We start from the raw sequence: 14,334 nt of genomic DNA, 5'->3' as shown, positions 1-14,334 counted from the left end.
AGTCTGTCCCATTAAATTTACTCTTTGATTTTTATCACTGGAATAGAATCCATGTGCAACCTGTTGTTACCTCAAGGAATGCTGACGCTCCATGTTGATTGCAGAGAGATTCCGCTGCTGCAGCCCCCCCAACTTTCCTATCAACCAGCTGAAACCAATTCTTTCTGATCTATGTTTGGTCAAAAGTAGGCCTCATTCTTCCAGCTCCTGATCTGAGGAGAACTACTAGGAGGCCTGAAATCCTTGGCTAGGTTACCAAGGCACTGTGCAAAATGGAATAATACAGCAGAAGTTACTCATGAGTTTAAGAAATCTAAATTTCCCTTACAAATTTCTTATCATCTGCAAAGTTAATTAAAATTAACTCGCATAAAAGATTCTGGGAAGCTAGGTTTAAAAACCAATAATGAGGTCATTTGAGGACAAAAATACCCATCATATGAGGTACATGACTTTTACTTCCTCCCCATGACCCTAAACCCCTTATAGCATTGAGTACAAAGAGGCAGTCAAAATGTAAACTCAGCAAGAAAAACAGAATAGGGCTGGATAATCTATGACATAGGTATCTGAGAGCTTCATTCATTATTCTAGATAATACTATGAAACAGTAAAATAATTTTCTCCAGTCTTATCTGGATAAGTAGTACAAAGATTTAAGATGCATTTGGTTTATTACGAAACACACCCAAAGTGTATGTACATTTACACCTCCTTCTAGGTTTCTTTAGTCTTTACAGGCTGTGGTGGATAGCAAACAATAAAAAGTTTTTGTTCTAAGACAACATGCAGTGTTTTCATTTCCTTTTCACATCACAAATGACAGACTTAAATCAAAAGTATCAATTTTAATAGCTATGACAGGGTTTAGTAAAGCATACAGCTAACTAGCAATTTTCCTGTGAATTGTTATAGTAATTATTTTATGAAAAACTAATATTTTTAAATGTATTGTTTGATGTTTCAACTGGAATTATAAGTTAGAAATTGGTAACTTAGTCAAATACTTAAAAAATAACTTACCCACATATAAAGCTTTTGCAACATCCAACTGCTAAGCTGCTCCCCTCCCCAAAAATAGGATTTATTAATTTCCTTTTCAATATAAAAGTGATCTGATGTAATTATACATGTACACAGCAGTGTATATAAAAAGATAATTATTACATCTTTGTTTTGTAGTAGCAGAAGACTGGACACACCCAAATGCCCATCAATAGAAACTGGTGTATGTGATACATCCATATAGTGGAATACCACACAGCTCTTAAAAAGAATGAGACAGATTTCTATGTACAGACATGGAACCATCTCTAAGATAAAACATTTAAGTGAAAAAAAAGTTAAAAAGCAAAGCAGTGTAAACTGTATGCACACACAATGCATGTAATCGAACTCCCCAATCAGACTGTATAAACCTTAAACCTTATTTATCAAAATAAAGTAGCCATTCATTAATTCTTCCACACACTCCCCTTTTTTTCCTTGCAGTTCTAAATTAACTTTTGATTGAAACAAGTATAATTTCATATTCCAAAGATTACTAGAAATTGTAAGTAAAATCAACAAGGATGGTGGAAAACTCCAAATTAATTACAAACAGAAACCAAAAAAAGAAAAAACAACCCTGTCAGTTTTTTTAATGAATACCAAAATTACACGGAAGGAGAAAAATAGAACTAACCCAAGTATTCTAAGACACAGGCTTTTTACTATATGCTCTAAAACTAAAGGCAAAAAAAAACCTACATACAAATACTGAACTTTAGTTAGTAGGTTTGCTTTTTCACAGCTGTATCTTAGAAGTTCTGAGTCTACTTATTATGTATTCTAGGACTGAGCAAATAAGTAAATATCTTGAGGATAATGGAAGTCAAACTCACCACCATTGGAAAAGGGAAAAGTTGCAATGAACTCTGTGGTACTGGATCAGAATTGCAGGTATCAAATAATATATTACTCATAGTTGTATACACAAACACATATATACAGAAACAGAGAAACAGACAGGTATGTATGTATACACATACATGTTACCTAGCTCTGGCTACTGAAAGGGCCCAGAAGTTATGATACCCCCAGTAGCAATGTGCACACCTCATGTCTAGATTCTGGTTTCTAAATACCATTTTGGGAAAAAAGGAACAAGGCTTCTTAGAGAAATGTATGATTTTGGGATTGGGGCAGGGAAAGTATAAGATAAGCTATGAACATCTTGCTATGCTAAAAAGAACCTGCTCAAAGATGGATGAAAATATGTAAGTGAAAAAGAAAAGAAAAGAAACAGGAGGAACCTTGAAGATGATCCCACTGTCCAAATCTGGGACAATTTGAGCATCGAAATAAATGATAATAATGGATTCCAGCAAATATAATAAAATAATCCATGAATCTACACTGAGAGGGAGAAGGACACGTAGGGGGGAGAGAGAGGAAGAGGGAGAGAAGGGAAAGTTTCTTAGAGTAGAATGCCAACCAATAAATGTATAGAGAATGATGGAACTGGGAAATTACCATTTGGCAACATCAAAGAACAATAAAAATGATGAGAAAGAGGATATATACCTAGTTTCAAAGATTCTCTCCACATGATACTTAATAGTTACAAAGAGAAAATTGGTAACTTTATCTGGAGAGACCTGGCAGGCACTACCTTAATCAAGGAATCAAAGTTAAATCACCAGTAATGGGGCAAATGGATATTATGTGCTTCGTGATACACTGCACTGAGAAAGACACATCATTTCTATGATATTCCTGACCAAAACCCTAAATTTAATCATAAGAAAGCAATCAATAAACATAAACTGTGGGACATTCTACAAATTAAATGGACTATGCTCTTCAACAATGTCAAAGACAAGAAAAAAAGATGGAGGAACTGTCTCAGATTAAAGGCAGCTAGAGATATAATACTACTGTAAAGTGTGATTATTTTACTGTTAAAGGACATCAGTGGGCAACAAAATTATCTAAGGTCTATGAATTAGATAACAGTATTGTATCAATACTAATGTGTCAATTTTGATATTCTGTTATTATGTAAGAGAATGTCCTTGTTTTTAGAAAATAGGCACTGAAGAATTTAGGGACAAAGGGGCATCTTGTGTAAAACTTGCTCTCAAAACATAAAAACAATATACACCCACACAAATACACTGCAATCAAGAATATGGTAAAATTTAGGGCTTCCCTGGTGGCGCAGTGGTTGAGAGTCCGCCTGCCGCTGCAGGGGACGTGGGTTTGTGTCCCGGTCCGGGAAGATCCCACATGCTGCGGAGCGGCTGGGCCCGTGAGCCATGGCCGCTGAGCCTGCGTGTCCAGAGCCTGTGCTCTGCAACGGGAGAGGCCACAACAGTGAGAGGCCCGCGTACCGCAAAAAAAAAAAAAAAAAAAAAAAAAAAAAGAATATGGTAAAATTTAACATTTGGAAATAAAAACTTAAGAGAAAAAACAAAAAATAAAATTATTGCTATTACTGAAATGTCTAACAATGCTACTAAATGCTTATCTTTGCCCTAGCTAATCACAAAACAGCTCAATTATTTTGTTCTAAAATACTTATAATTTGAAAATTAGAAATCAGGGAACTTGCCTTCGAATCCTCACTGCCAGTCACTTTCTAGAAAAGGTACCTTTGGCAAATGAAAACTTCCCTCAACCTAAGATTTCTCACCGTAGAAGATGAAATAATAGCTAAGGCTAAAGCAGTGGCACGAGAATGAAATGAAAATTAGCTGTGTTTACCTGCATGTTTCCCTCACCTGTTTTTAAGGGGAGACGGGGAAGAATGTTTCCTTAACACCTTCACTCTCTGGCAGCCTGCCATTCTCAACAGCAACAATCCTGAATGTCTGAAGGCAGCAAACTTAGTTGCTGCAATCTTAAAAGAGGATGTTTGGCACTTTACATAACATATTTTGACAGTGATTAACAGCTGGTATTCCAGAGTGTAGTTACTTGCTTTCTAAAGAAAAGAAGTTAGATATCTGCTCATTAGGTTTTCAAAAATTCATTTTTCACAACTGTCCCCCAAAGAAGCATTATTCTTTGATTTTTCTAAGGCAATTTCAACTTATAACATTATATATTATAGCAATAGTGCTAAAGTGCTGGCTAGTGTCCCTTAGTGCAAGAAAGCTGTGAGGTGCCTTATGGAGAAAATACATGTTAGATAAGCTTTGTGCGAGCATGATTAATAGTGCTGTTGGCCCTGAGTTCAATGCTAATGAGTCAACAATACGTACTAAATAAGGTGTCTTTAAACAGAAACATGGTTATATAGTGATCAGTTGATGAAAATGTTGTGACCAGAGGCTCACAGGAACCTATCCCTGTATTTCCTCTAGGAGCAAAAGTTCAGTATTCAGTAATTCAGTGTCTGTGGTAACTACTGAGATAGTAAGAATCAAGTCACCAAACCCATCACCAAGTCCTATAGATTCTACTTCTAGAACATAACTCAATTCCATTACCTTCATCACCTGCTCTGTCATCATGGCCACAATCCCTGGGCTCTAATAAGCTCCCTTACTTCCAACTCTTATACCCTTCCAATCCATTCTCCTCAAAGGAATCAACAAAGTAACTCAAAGTAATGTGGGTCACCATGTTAGTCCCTGATTTAAACCATTCAGTGATTTTCAATGCACTTGAGATAAAATCCAACATCCTTTACAGGCCCATAGAATTACTCTTGATACCCTGCCGACCTCTCCTGCTTCATCTTAGCACCACTCCCCTCTCACAGCACTCCACATACACTGATTTGTTGTTCTTCAAACACACTGTTCTCTTTACCTTCTCTCTGCTCTTCTCTTGCCCAACTTCGATTCAATCTTCAGGTCTGGGTTTAAATGTACTTCCTCAGAGAGGAAGCCCGCAACATTTTCACTGGGTATGTTTCCCACACAGCTATGCTTTAGTTTCATTAACGATTGTCTCATGACATATTGCTGAAGAAGCTGAAGATGCAATCACGATATCCTTTCATTTCATTCCGTAGCTATCAACCTGTGACCTCATGGGTAAAATTCTCCTTTCTCTATCACTCTTTTATCATTCCAAGAGATTAACATTTTTCACAGATGCCTCTTAAAAGTAACCCCTTTGCTCCAAGAAATAAAATATTTTCTTGTTATGAATAGCAGGTATTCCATTCTACCAATGTGTTTTGAATAAGAACATGATAATTTGCCAACATGTTTCTGCATAAAAATTACATTTGCTTTAAAATCCAGTAATTTCAAATGCATTTCACTTCTTTCATGCTTTATGATTTTCCAGTGCTTTTTCCACTTGGAAACTCGCTGTGTTTTAAATGATTCTTCTTCACAGCCAATTCTTGTTAGCCATGTAGTGTCAAATGCCAACCACCAAAACTCTGTGTCATAATACTTTACTTTGTCCTGACTGTCCCTGGTCTTGTGTACTCTGCAGGTAAATGTTCATAAAAGAGCCTCTACACTATGCAGGTGACATACACAGTAAGTGATTACTGGTGATAATCATGATGATGAAGTACAGTATTTAGTTTTCCACACTGTTGCTATTTCAACACCATTATTGGGACTTGTCTGGTGAACTCGTGGAAACTTTTCTGCTTTCATTAATATTTTGATATAATTTCCAAAAACGTTTCCACAAAACAAACTACAACTGATCATATCCGTAACACTGAATAACTTAAGAATAGCAAGCAATGCAAAGCTGAAAAAGCATCAAAGTAAAACAAAAAGTCATGCAGACAGGTTAGCAGGACACTAGCCCAACTGCTGAGTTAAACCAAAGGCCTCATTGCTTTTCTGCACATTGGTTTTTAAAGTCTTAACAGTTAACGAAACAACAAAACCATGATCTGATCTTACAGTTTAAAATAGCTGATTTCATGCTTGACAGCCCTATTTCATTCCTGGGTCATGATTTTTTCTCCCTAAGGAAGCTGGGGAATAAGGAGAAGAAATGTGTTCCCCTATTCCCCTTTTTCCAGTACCGCCATTTTTGTTTTAAAAGAAGTTAAGCCCTAAGATTTTATTAATTTATTAACGCTTAAATTGTTATATGGATGTTGTTCTAGAGCTTCAAGCAGATTTTTTCCTTTGGAACACTGCCTTTTAAAGTTTTAAAGGTACAGTAAAGCCCCTCCTTTACCTGACATTATGCAGAATAGTGGAAGCCAAATTTCCTTAAAAATGGATCTTGTTAAGTAAAAAGCTGTGAAAGGTCTGAGGTTTTACCCTACTTGCAACCTAACAAGTTAGGCTGCCACAGTATCTCTGCCTACAAGATAAATTTTAAACACAAATTTTCTATTAAAGCTTTCCACCATCAAGTCTCAAGTTATTTTCTGTTCTTTCCTCCTTTCCCAAGCCAGTTTTAGAGTATTTTTTTCTGATGGTTATTTGTAATAATGTGTGTGTTTACTAGTTCATTTTCGGTCTCTTCCACTGAAACTAAGTTCCAAGCAAGGAGAAACCATATCTACTTCATTCATACCTGTATATCCAGCACCTATGATAAAACTGTCACACAGAAATCACTTAATAAATATTTGTTAAATGAAATTTTAAAGTGTTTAAATGTAATTTAAACCTACATACATGCTATTCCTCACTACTTCCCACTCTCACCAGCCCACATCTTGAAACCTAGATGAATTCACCCACCCACATGACCCAGATGGGTCCCCATCTCATAAATCGTTCCCCAAGTAATTTCCTACCAGATTTTATTTAATTCTCACAACCCTATTTTCTCCAATTAAGAAATGAAGAAACTATACAACATAACCCAAAGCTCACCTCCTGTTGTTTCATTTTCTCTTGTCTCTTGTTGCTGTTTTTCTCTCATCCACAGACTATGGCTGTTTTCCTGTCTTGAATGGACTCTGACCCCTAGTTTTATAGACTCAGTGTCTAGAATTTCCCTTTTCAGCCCCATAAACTCACTGCATATATTTCTTTATTGGTGGTGAGAAAGTCATCTGATTTTTATCAGACTTAAAGTATTCCAGTCTATGAATAATATAATGTGGGAAATGAAAACAGACAAGCATAAAACTATTGGGCTATGGGCAGGACTGAAGACTTATAACATAAACTTTAAGAAAAGAAGAAATGAAGAAACTAAAGCTCAGAGAAGTTAAGGAATACGTGGAAAGTCATAATCCCAATGAGTCTAGGACTAAAATTAGGTCTGTCTCACTCCAAAGCCCCTATTCTTAACCCTCTCTTATACTGCATCCTTGGCTAAAACGATTTTCATAGGATGTTACTGATACAAAACCCAGTGCTGCCACATAGTAAAAGTATAGCAAGGGAGGAACCTCAGATGCTGTATAGATAAAATAGGGGTAATTATAGTACTTAACCTAAAAAATATATAAAGATTAAATGAGATAACTAATGAAAAGCACTTAGCACAGTGCCTAACACTTAATACAGGAAACACTCAAGAAATGTTAACTAGGGCTTCCCTGGTGGCACAGTGGTTGAGAATCTGCCTGCTAATGCAGGGGACACGGGTTCAAGCCCTGGTCTGGGAAGATCCCACATGCCGCGGAGCAACTAGGCCTGTGAGCCACAACTACTGAGCCTGCACGTCTGGAGCCTGTGCTCCGCAACAAGAGAGGCCGCGATAGTGAGAGGCCCGCGCACTGTGATGAAGAGTGGCCCCCGCTTGCCACAACTAGAGAAAGCCCTTGCACAGAAATGAAGACCCAACCCAGCCACCAATCAATCAATCAATAATAAATAAATAAATGATAAATAATAAATAAATTAAAAATAAATAAATAATACAAATAAATAAATGTAAATAAATAAGCCAAGCATTTGAAGCCCTTTAAAAAAAAAGAAATGATAACTATTATTATCATAATATTCCTCTACAACAGAAGTCAGCAAATGTTTCCTGTAAGAACCAAATCGTAAATAGTCTAGGCTCTGTGAGCCACCATACTGTCTCTGTTGCAACAAAAATAAGCAGCAAACTGGATTTGGCCAATGGGCCACAGTTTGCTAACCCCTGCTTTAGGGTGGAATTCTTCAACTTCGGCACTACTCATATGTGGGGCTGGGTAATTCTTTGTTATGGAGTGCTGTCCTGGAGGACAGGACATTGTAGGACATTTATCAGCACCCTTGGCCTCCACCTACTTGATGCCAGTAGCATCCCCCAAGTTGGGTCAACCAAAATAATATCTCCAAGGGAGCAAAACTGTCCTGAGTTGAGGAAGACTGCTCTAAAGCAATCAAACATACAAAGATGTAGCTTGAATCTTCTGATAAAGAACATAACTGAGTAAAAAATTAATAACTTAACACACTAAAAAGTATTTATACTCACTTAGCTAAAATTCCCACACTTAGCAATAACTTTATAACTTCTGTGATACACACGGCTGTGGTTGAAAAGTAGAGTTCTTTGTCTGATGTCCTTGTGTATCTTAAAGCTATGGTGTAAGTTGCAGCCACCAGGGTCACTGCCAAGCAGTATAACTTGAATAATAAATTGACATTTTCTGGAAAATACGTGCAACAAAGATATTATTTAGTAGACAATATTATGTATATAAAAGTTAAGCAGTGTTATACCTCAAAATGCCTTCAATTTCAAGCACAAAATACGTTTAAAAATTTATTTCTAAACAGTATTTTCCAACTACATGAACAGAAACAAACATACACACACAAAACACAGCTGACTTTAAGTATCAACTGGTTAGGCATAGATTTTGTTCCTGGGGAGGGCTTAAGTGCAAGGTTATATGGCATAACTAACTCTAGTTTAGGATGTTATAAATCACATACTTTATATATCTTTATAATTGATACTTGTGAAAGCAAAACACAAAAGCAAGATGAAAACGATTACTGCAATGTATGTTCTAAATAGAGAGACAGCAGAAAGAAAACAAAAGGAATAACGGAGTGATAAAATAATATAGAACTTCATCATAATAAAAAACAAATTACATCCAGCCTCTCATTTCATAGCATTCTAAGAAAGATAATTCATAACACCATAAAAAAGAGTATTAAGAATGAAGTTCTGTAAAACTTGAAATCCAGGAAATATACACAACTTATGAACACTCAATTTAAGAACTTCTTGCAAGTATATCTGAGCAGCAGTCATCACTCAGGTGCCAGGGCCGGTCCAACACCTTCAATAAAACCACAAGCACCGGTGTACCAGGGCTCCTTCCATACTCCCAGCCCTGCTCTGAGACTACCATCACCTAATGCTCAAACTATGTCTACTTTCTTTACCCACTTCACACCTCTCTCATCCCCAGCTACCTGTAACCTTTCAAATCTAAGGCACATGTTAAACAGGGATCAGCAAATTTTTTCTGTAAAGGGCCAAGAGTAAATATTTTAGGTTTTTTAGGCCACAAGGCAAAATCAAGGATATCATGTAGGTACTTAGGTGACAAGACAGAAAATATACTTTCACATTTAATTTATATTTAATTGGAAAAATTCAAAATATAATAATTATTGAGTACAATGCTTTACAGTATTGAGAAGAAGGGAATTCTATGGGGTGCGTGGGTGATATTTTGCTTCATTGGTCTTCAAAGTTAGGGATCCATCAGATTAATTACAAACATTCACCTGTAAAAACCATTCTTAGCTGATAGGCCATACAAAAACAAGTGATAGGCTGGGTTTGACCAATGGGCCATACTTTGACAACCTGGGTTAAGAACCAGAGGGACAGGGGGTAACTCTGGGCTGCTACTGTAACTACATTACCCCTATGTACACTTTTGTTCACCACTTTGGCAGCCTAACCACAATTCAAAGGTGACTTGCACAGGAAAATAAAGTAGGAGTTTCAAATAAGTTATATGGTAAGGTAGAAACTCACTAGGAAACAGATTATTCAATATAAATGTTTTTCCCTGGGTGAATTAAAGAATTATTTGTAAATTTCAGGCAGATTTTTTAAATTACATTAGGTCTTAACTGAAAAGTAATATGGTAAAATAGAAGAAATAGAGCTTCTCCGCCTAAACTTTCTTTCCAATAGATCTGAGGACCCAAAAAGCAATGTTAATGTAAAAGGGATTGAAGGAGATTACTATAATACTTTGCTTGCTCTAAAACTTTCCTACACAGGAGGAAATGTAAAACTTAAAAAATAAACAGCAGTACAGGAGAAAGCATTTCCCATCTTCTTGATCGGGGGTCAGCAACCTACATTTCCTCTCATTTTTATATGACCTGCAAGCTGAGAATAGTTTTACATTTTTAAACGGTTGGAAAAAAGTTTTTCGTTAATCTTTTGGGATGTGTGAAAATTATATGACATTCAGATTCAGTGTCCATAAAAAACGTTTTACTGGAACACAACTACGCTCATTTGTTTCTGAACTATCTATGGCTACTTTTTTTTTGCCGGGCAACAGCAGGATGAGTAGTTATGACTGAGACCATCAGCTGTTAACAGAAAAAGTTTACCAGCCCATATCCTAGATTATCAATACTTTCATAAATAAGAGATGTTAGGATCGCCAAACTAAAAACTACTTTATTTTAGCTCTTATATAGGTTCCTGATTCCAAAACAACATAGTGAATGTTTAACACTTTGAAAGTACACCTCTTAGAATCGTGATTAATGGGAATATAGATGATATTCTTGAAAATAACTACTGATGGAAATAGAAGCGTAAACAAATAAGTTTAGATATTTGTATAACATATAGGGCTTTGGTATAGAATACCACTTTTAAAACATATAATAAACTTTTTAAAAATACTTAATGCTTTTTTAAGCATTATTTTCTCTAATTTCAGCTTACCATTAGATCAAAATATCTTCTTCACTCCAGTCATTAATTCTCCAATATGAAAGTTCAATTATTAGCAATTTCAGTTTTTTTTCAGGGTAATATCAAAAGTCCATACAGGGACTTCCCAGGTGGGCCAGTGGTTAAGACTTCGCGCTTCCACTGCAGGGGGCGTGGGTTCCACCCCGCATGCCCAGAGGCTCCACCACGAGAAAAAAAAAAAGTCCACAACTCAACTGCATTGTTGAGTGGGCACACTGGCACATCAGCACTGTTTTCTCCTTCTCACAAAGTTCCCATTAGCTCCCACGCAGTATCTGTTTTTGTGTGGAAAATGCCCCCCAAATGAAATTTACAGTGTGGAGTTAAATCTTTTGCTCAGTTATACTTTACTATATTTTAGAGGAGACATTATTTGTAACACCTGAGAACCTGGAAATTCATTAAGTCCCAGATAAATAAATCCTTTGTGAATATCAGGAAGCTCAGGAAACTGCAATTTTGTATTACACATTTCTAGTGGGCATATATAAGATTTATAACATGATCCAGGCACAGCAAATATGTATTGGCAGTAAACCTAAATCTGTAAATTGTGGCAACTATTTCAGATAATGATTCGACTTATGTAATTCTGAACTTGCCTTCACCATTAATCTCGCTATTCCCATTTTATGTCAGTTATCAAAACAATTCTACTTTTTTCCCTTTACTTCCTGTGTTGCTACAAAAAGACTTAAGGTTGGGCTTATTTGAAAAGCAAATAAGAGAAGCATATGCAACTACAGACAGTACCCCCTGGGCAGGGCCTGAATAATAAACGTGGCCTCTTCAACCAGGAAAATAATTTGGTACCCATGCAAAAAGCTATTCTTTAAATATTTGCTCAACTTTATTCAGAGGTAAAGCCAAGAGCTCTACGAAAGAAGGGTGGAGAAAGAGTGTTGCCCAACCTCTCCTAGCTACTGCTCTACCATTCAGAAATTCAGCTCTCGTCCTTACTTACTTACCGGACTCAGCAAAGCAGAAGTGCTGCGGAGTTAATCAGACTCACCCTCACGAAATGGCAATTAGTCATCAAACAGTATTACTCTAATGTGCTATCCCTGGGGAAGGGGGCGGGGGAGTGGATCTCGCCCCACCCCTCCGGCAAAATATCAAAGTATTCCTTCTAACAACATACAACATTCTCCTTGGAAGTAACTCTGTTAACGACTGCTTTCTCCACCTCGTTAGGGCTCCAATGCTATTTTAATGCCCCAATGATGTTTTTAGTGGCTGTTACGTGGGCCAGCCGCTGCTTAGGCTCTGCACCCGGAGCATGCCCTTATGCCTCTGTGCATCCTAGGGCAGGAGGCGCAGCGGAGACAGCAGCCGCGGTGACCCCGGCCAGAACAGAAACCGATCCTGCCTCCCGCTGGGTGATGCGTCTCCAGCCCCGCACCTGCGCCCCGGCCCCTCGCCGGGTCTGTCTGAATTCGGTTCCCACCCACTGCCAACTCGTCGAGGCAGGCGCAGTTTCGGGCCGCCGAACTGTCCATCGCGGAGTACGCCGCGAGGAAGGCAGCCGCAGTGGGAGGCTGGCTGCCCCGCACTGCCACGAGCGGCGGCGGCGCGCGCTCAAGCCCGAGAGCGGCTCAACACAAACTCCTGCTGCCCGACGCCCCGGCCTGGCCCCTGGGCCCCAGAGCCCCGCGGGCGCGGAGGATGGCCGGCTGCCGACAGGTGCAGACCAGCGCTGACGCCCGCTCGCCACCGCCCCCCGCGGGGTCCCAAGTCCCCAGTCCCAGCAGCCCCCGGCCTCACCTCTCTGAGGAGCCATGGTTCCCCGACAGCACCGCGCGGAACTGACGCGCGCCCCCTTCGCGCGCGCTGCGCAGGACACCGGGGACCGCCTCCTGGGGTCATAGAGACGAAAGCCGCTCGGCCTAGAGCGCCTCGCCGGCCGACCAGCCACGGATTCCCGCCCAGCCAAGCACAAAGATTAGGCTAATGAATCGGAAGGCTGCGGAAAACGGGAGGATCCGGATGGAGGAGAGGCCTATTCCGCCCAGTCTATGTTGACGAGTGCGTAAAACTCGGTTCCAAGGCGCTCTCTTGTAAACTACAACTCCCGGCCGGCTAAGGAAGCAGGAGTCAAGGAAGGGAGCGGAGCGTTGCCTTCTGGGAGCTGTAGTCCTCACCAGGTGACTGGGCGGCAAATAGGAATTGGGCTTAGACTTAAGGATTCGTGCCTGGCAAAGCTGTTGTAGCACCTCCAAGAACTCGTAAAGTAACAGAAACTTCTTTCGACAGCGTTGGCAACTTCTGTAACTTCCATGAAACTCCTTTGTTACCTCTTATTTAAACTTACAGTAATTCCCCTATATACCAACCTTCAAGTGGCGAACTTTCAAAGATGCGAACGTGCATTCCATCAACCCCAGGCGTGAGTGAAATTGCAGCTTGCCCTCCCTCTCCTATTGCTGACGATCCTTCAGCTCTACCATCTCCCACCTCCTCTCCCTCCTCCAGTCAGTAACTCTTCTTGCCTGTTCACTTGATGCCAGCGCGTATATGCCAGCTGTTGTACTGTACTGCTGTACTTTTCAAGATACTGTACTATAAGGTTTCAAATGTTTTATTTTTTGCTTGTTTTTTATGTATTATTTGTGTGAAAGTATTATAAACCTATTACAGTACTCTATAGCCGATTTTGTTAGTTGGGTACCTGGGCTAACTTTGTTGGACTTACGAACAAATTGGACTTACAAACATGTTCTCGGAACAGACCTCGTTCGTATGTAGGAGACTTACTGTATAGTTTATATTACATATTGTTCAGAAGTCTTGTGCCTGTGTCCTCATCGTCAGCATTATCATTATGTTTACCTAGCCAGACATGCTAACTGCATGATCTTCGCACAACGAAAGGGCTCCGAAAACATTAGACATATCAACAGGCATTTACTTCAACTGCTATGATCTCCACGTTCACTGAAGCATATTAATTAGCATAAGCGATGTTAGAAATAATTCTCTGGAAAATGAATGGTCTTCAAGATATGTGGATTAAAAATACTATGTAAGTACCTCAGTTCTTACAGGAACATGGGTACAAGATTCTGAGATGCCCAGCAGCCTACACCTTCTATGGCATGATCTTTCTCCAAAATGATTTTTTAAAGGTTTGGGTGGTCAATGTTATATACCATTGTCTTATCATTATATACATAGATATAGATATATAGTCTACATTACTGGAATATTTTTCATTCCTTATTAGCATCACATTAATATCAGAAGGGGCTCACAGAAGGTGATCACAGTTTACATAGTCAGACATTGGATTAATCTCACTTTGGAACAGTGTTGGATCTTCCCTCTGCCTGGTGTATGTGTGCTCACTGGTGCTGATCACCTCTTCCTGTAATTGGTACAGTTCTCACTTATGGAATTATTCAGTTCCATGCTGTGTATTTCTTATACGTACACTTAAACAAAAATTCATATGTGTACTTGAAATTAATTGTGAAAATTAAAAATATTCTATCA

The 14,334-nt window shown here is 38.8% G+C and overlaps 2 protein-coding genes across 4 annotated transcripts in view; one reads left to right on the top strand and one right to left on the bottom strand.

The window, feature by feature from the left end:
• SLC35A1 (solute carrier family 35 member A1) overlaps nucleotides 1–12,707 on the bottom strand; it is a 26,936-nt gene extending 14,229 nt beyond the window's left edge. The window contains exons 1-2 of one of the 3 annotated variants that reach the window (XM_030859460.2): nucleotides 12,607–12,707; nucleotides 8,347–8,521 (exon numbers count right to left, since the gene is read on the bottom strand). In XM_030859460.2, the coding sequence (XP_030715320.2) occupies nucleotides 8,347–8,521; nucleotides 12,607–12,622 (191 nt within the window). In that variant the 5' untranslated portion in view covers nucleotides 12,623–12,707. Of the gene's footprint in view, nucleotides 1–70; nucleotides 264–8,346; nucleotides 8,522–12,606 lie in introns of those variants that run through there. The other 2 variants (XM_030859463.2, XM_060283886.1) reach the window with 2 other exon arrangements.
• The window catches only part of RARS2 (arginyl-tRNA synthetase 2, mitochondrial), a 118,043-nt gene extending 103,709 nt beyond the window's left edge, over nucleotides 1–14,334 (top strand). Inside the window, exon 22 of the mRNA XM_060283882.1 lies at nucleotides 11,701–14,334. The gene's annotated coding sequence lies outside the window, so the exon portion shown is untranslated. The remainder of the gene's footprint in view (nucleotides 1–11,700) is intronic.

This window comes from Globicephala melas, chromosome 14, assembly GCF_963455315.2.
Source record: "Globicephala melas chromosome 14, mGloMel1.2, whole genome shotgun sequence".
Lineage (NCBI taxonomy): Eukaryota > Metazoa > Chordata > Mammalia > Artiodactyla > Delphinidae > Globicephala > Globicephala melas.
This window is presented reverse-complemented; position numbering and strand designations above follow the sequence as displayed.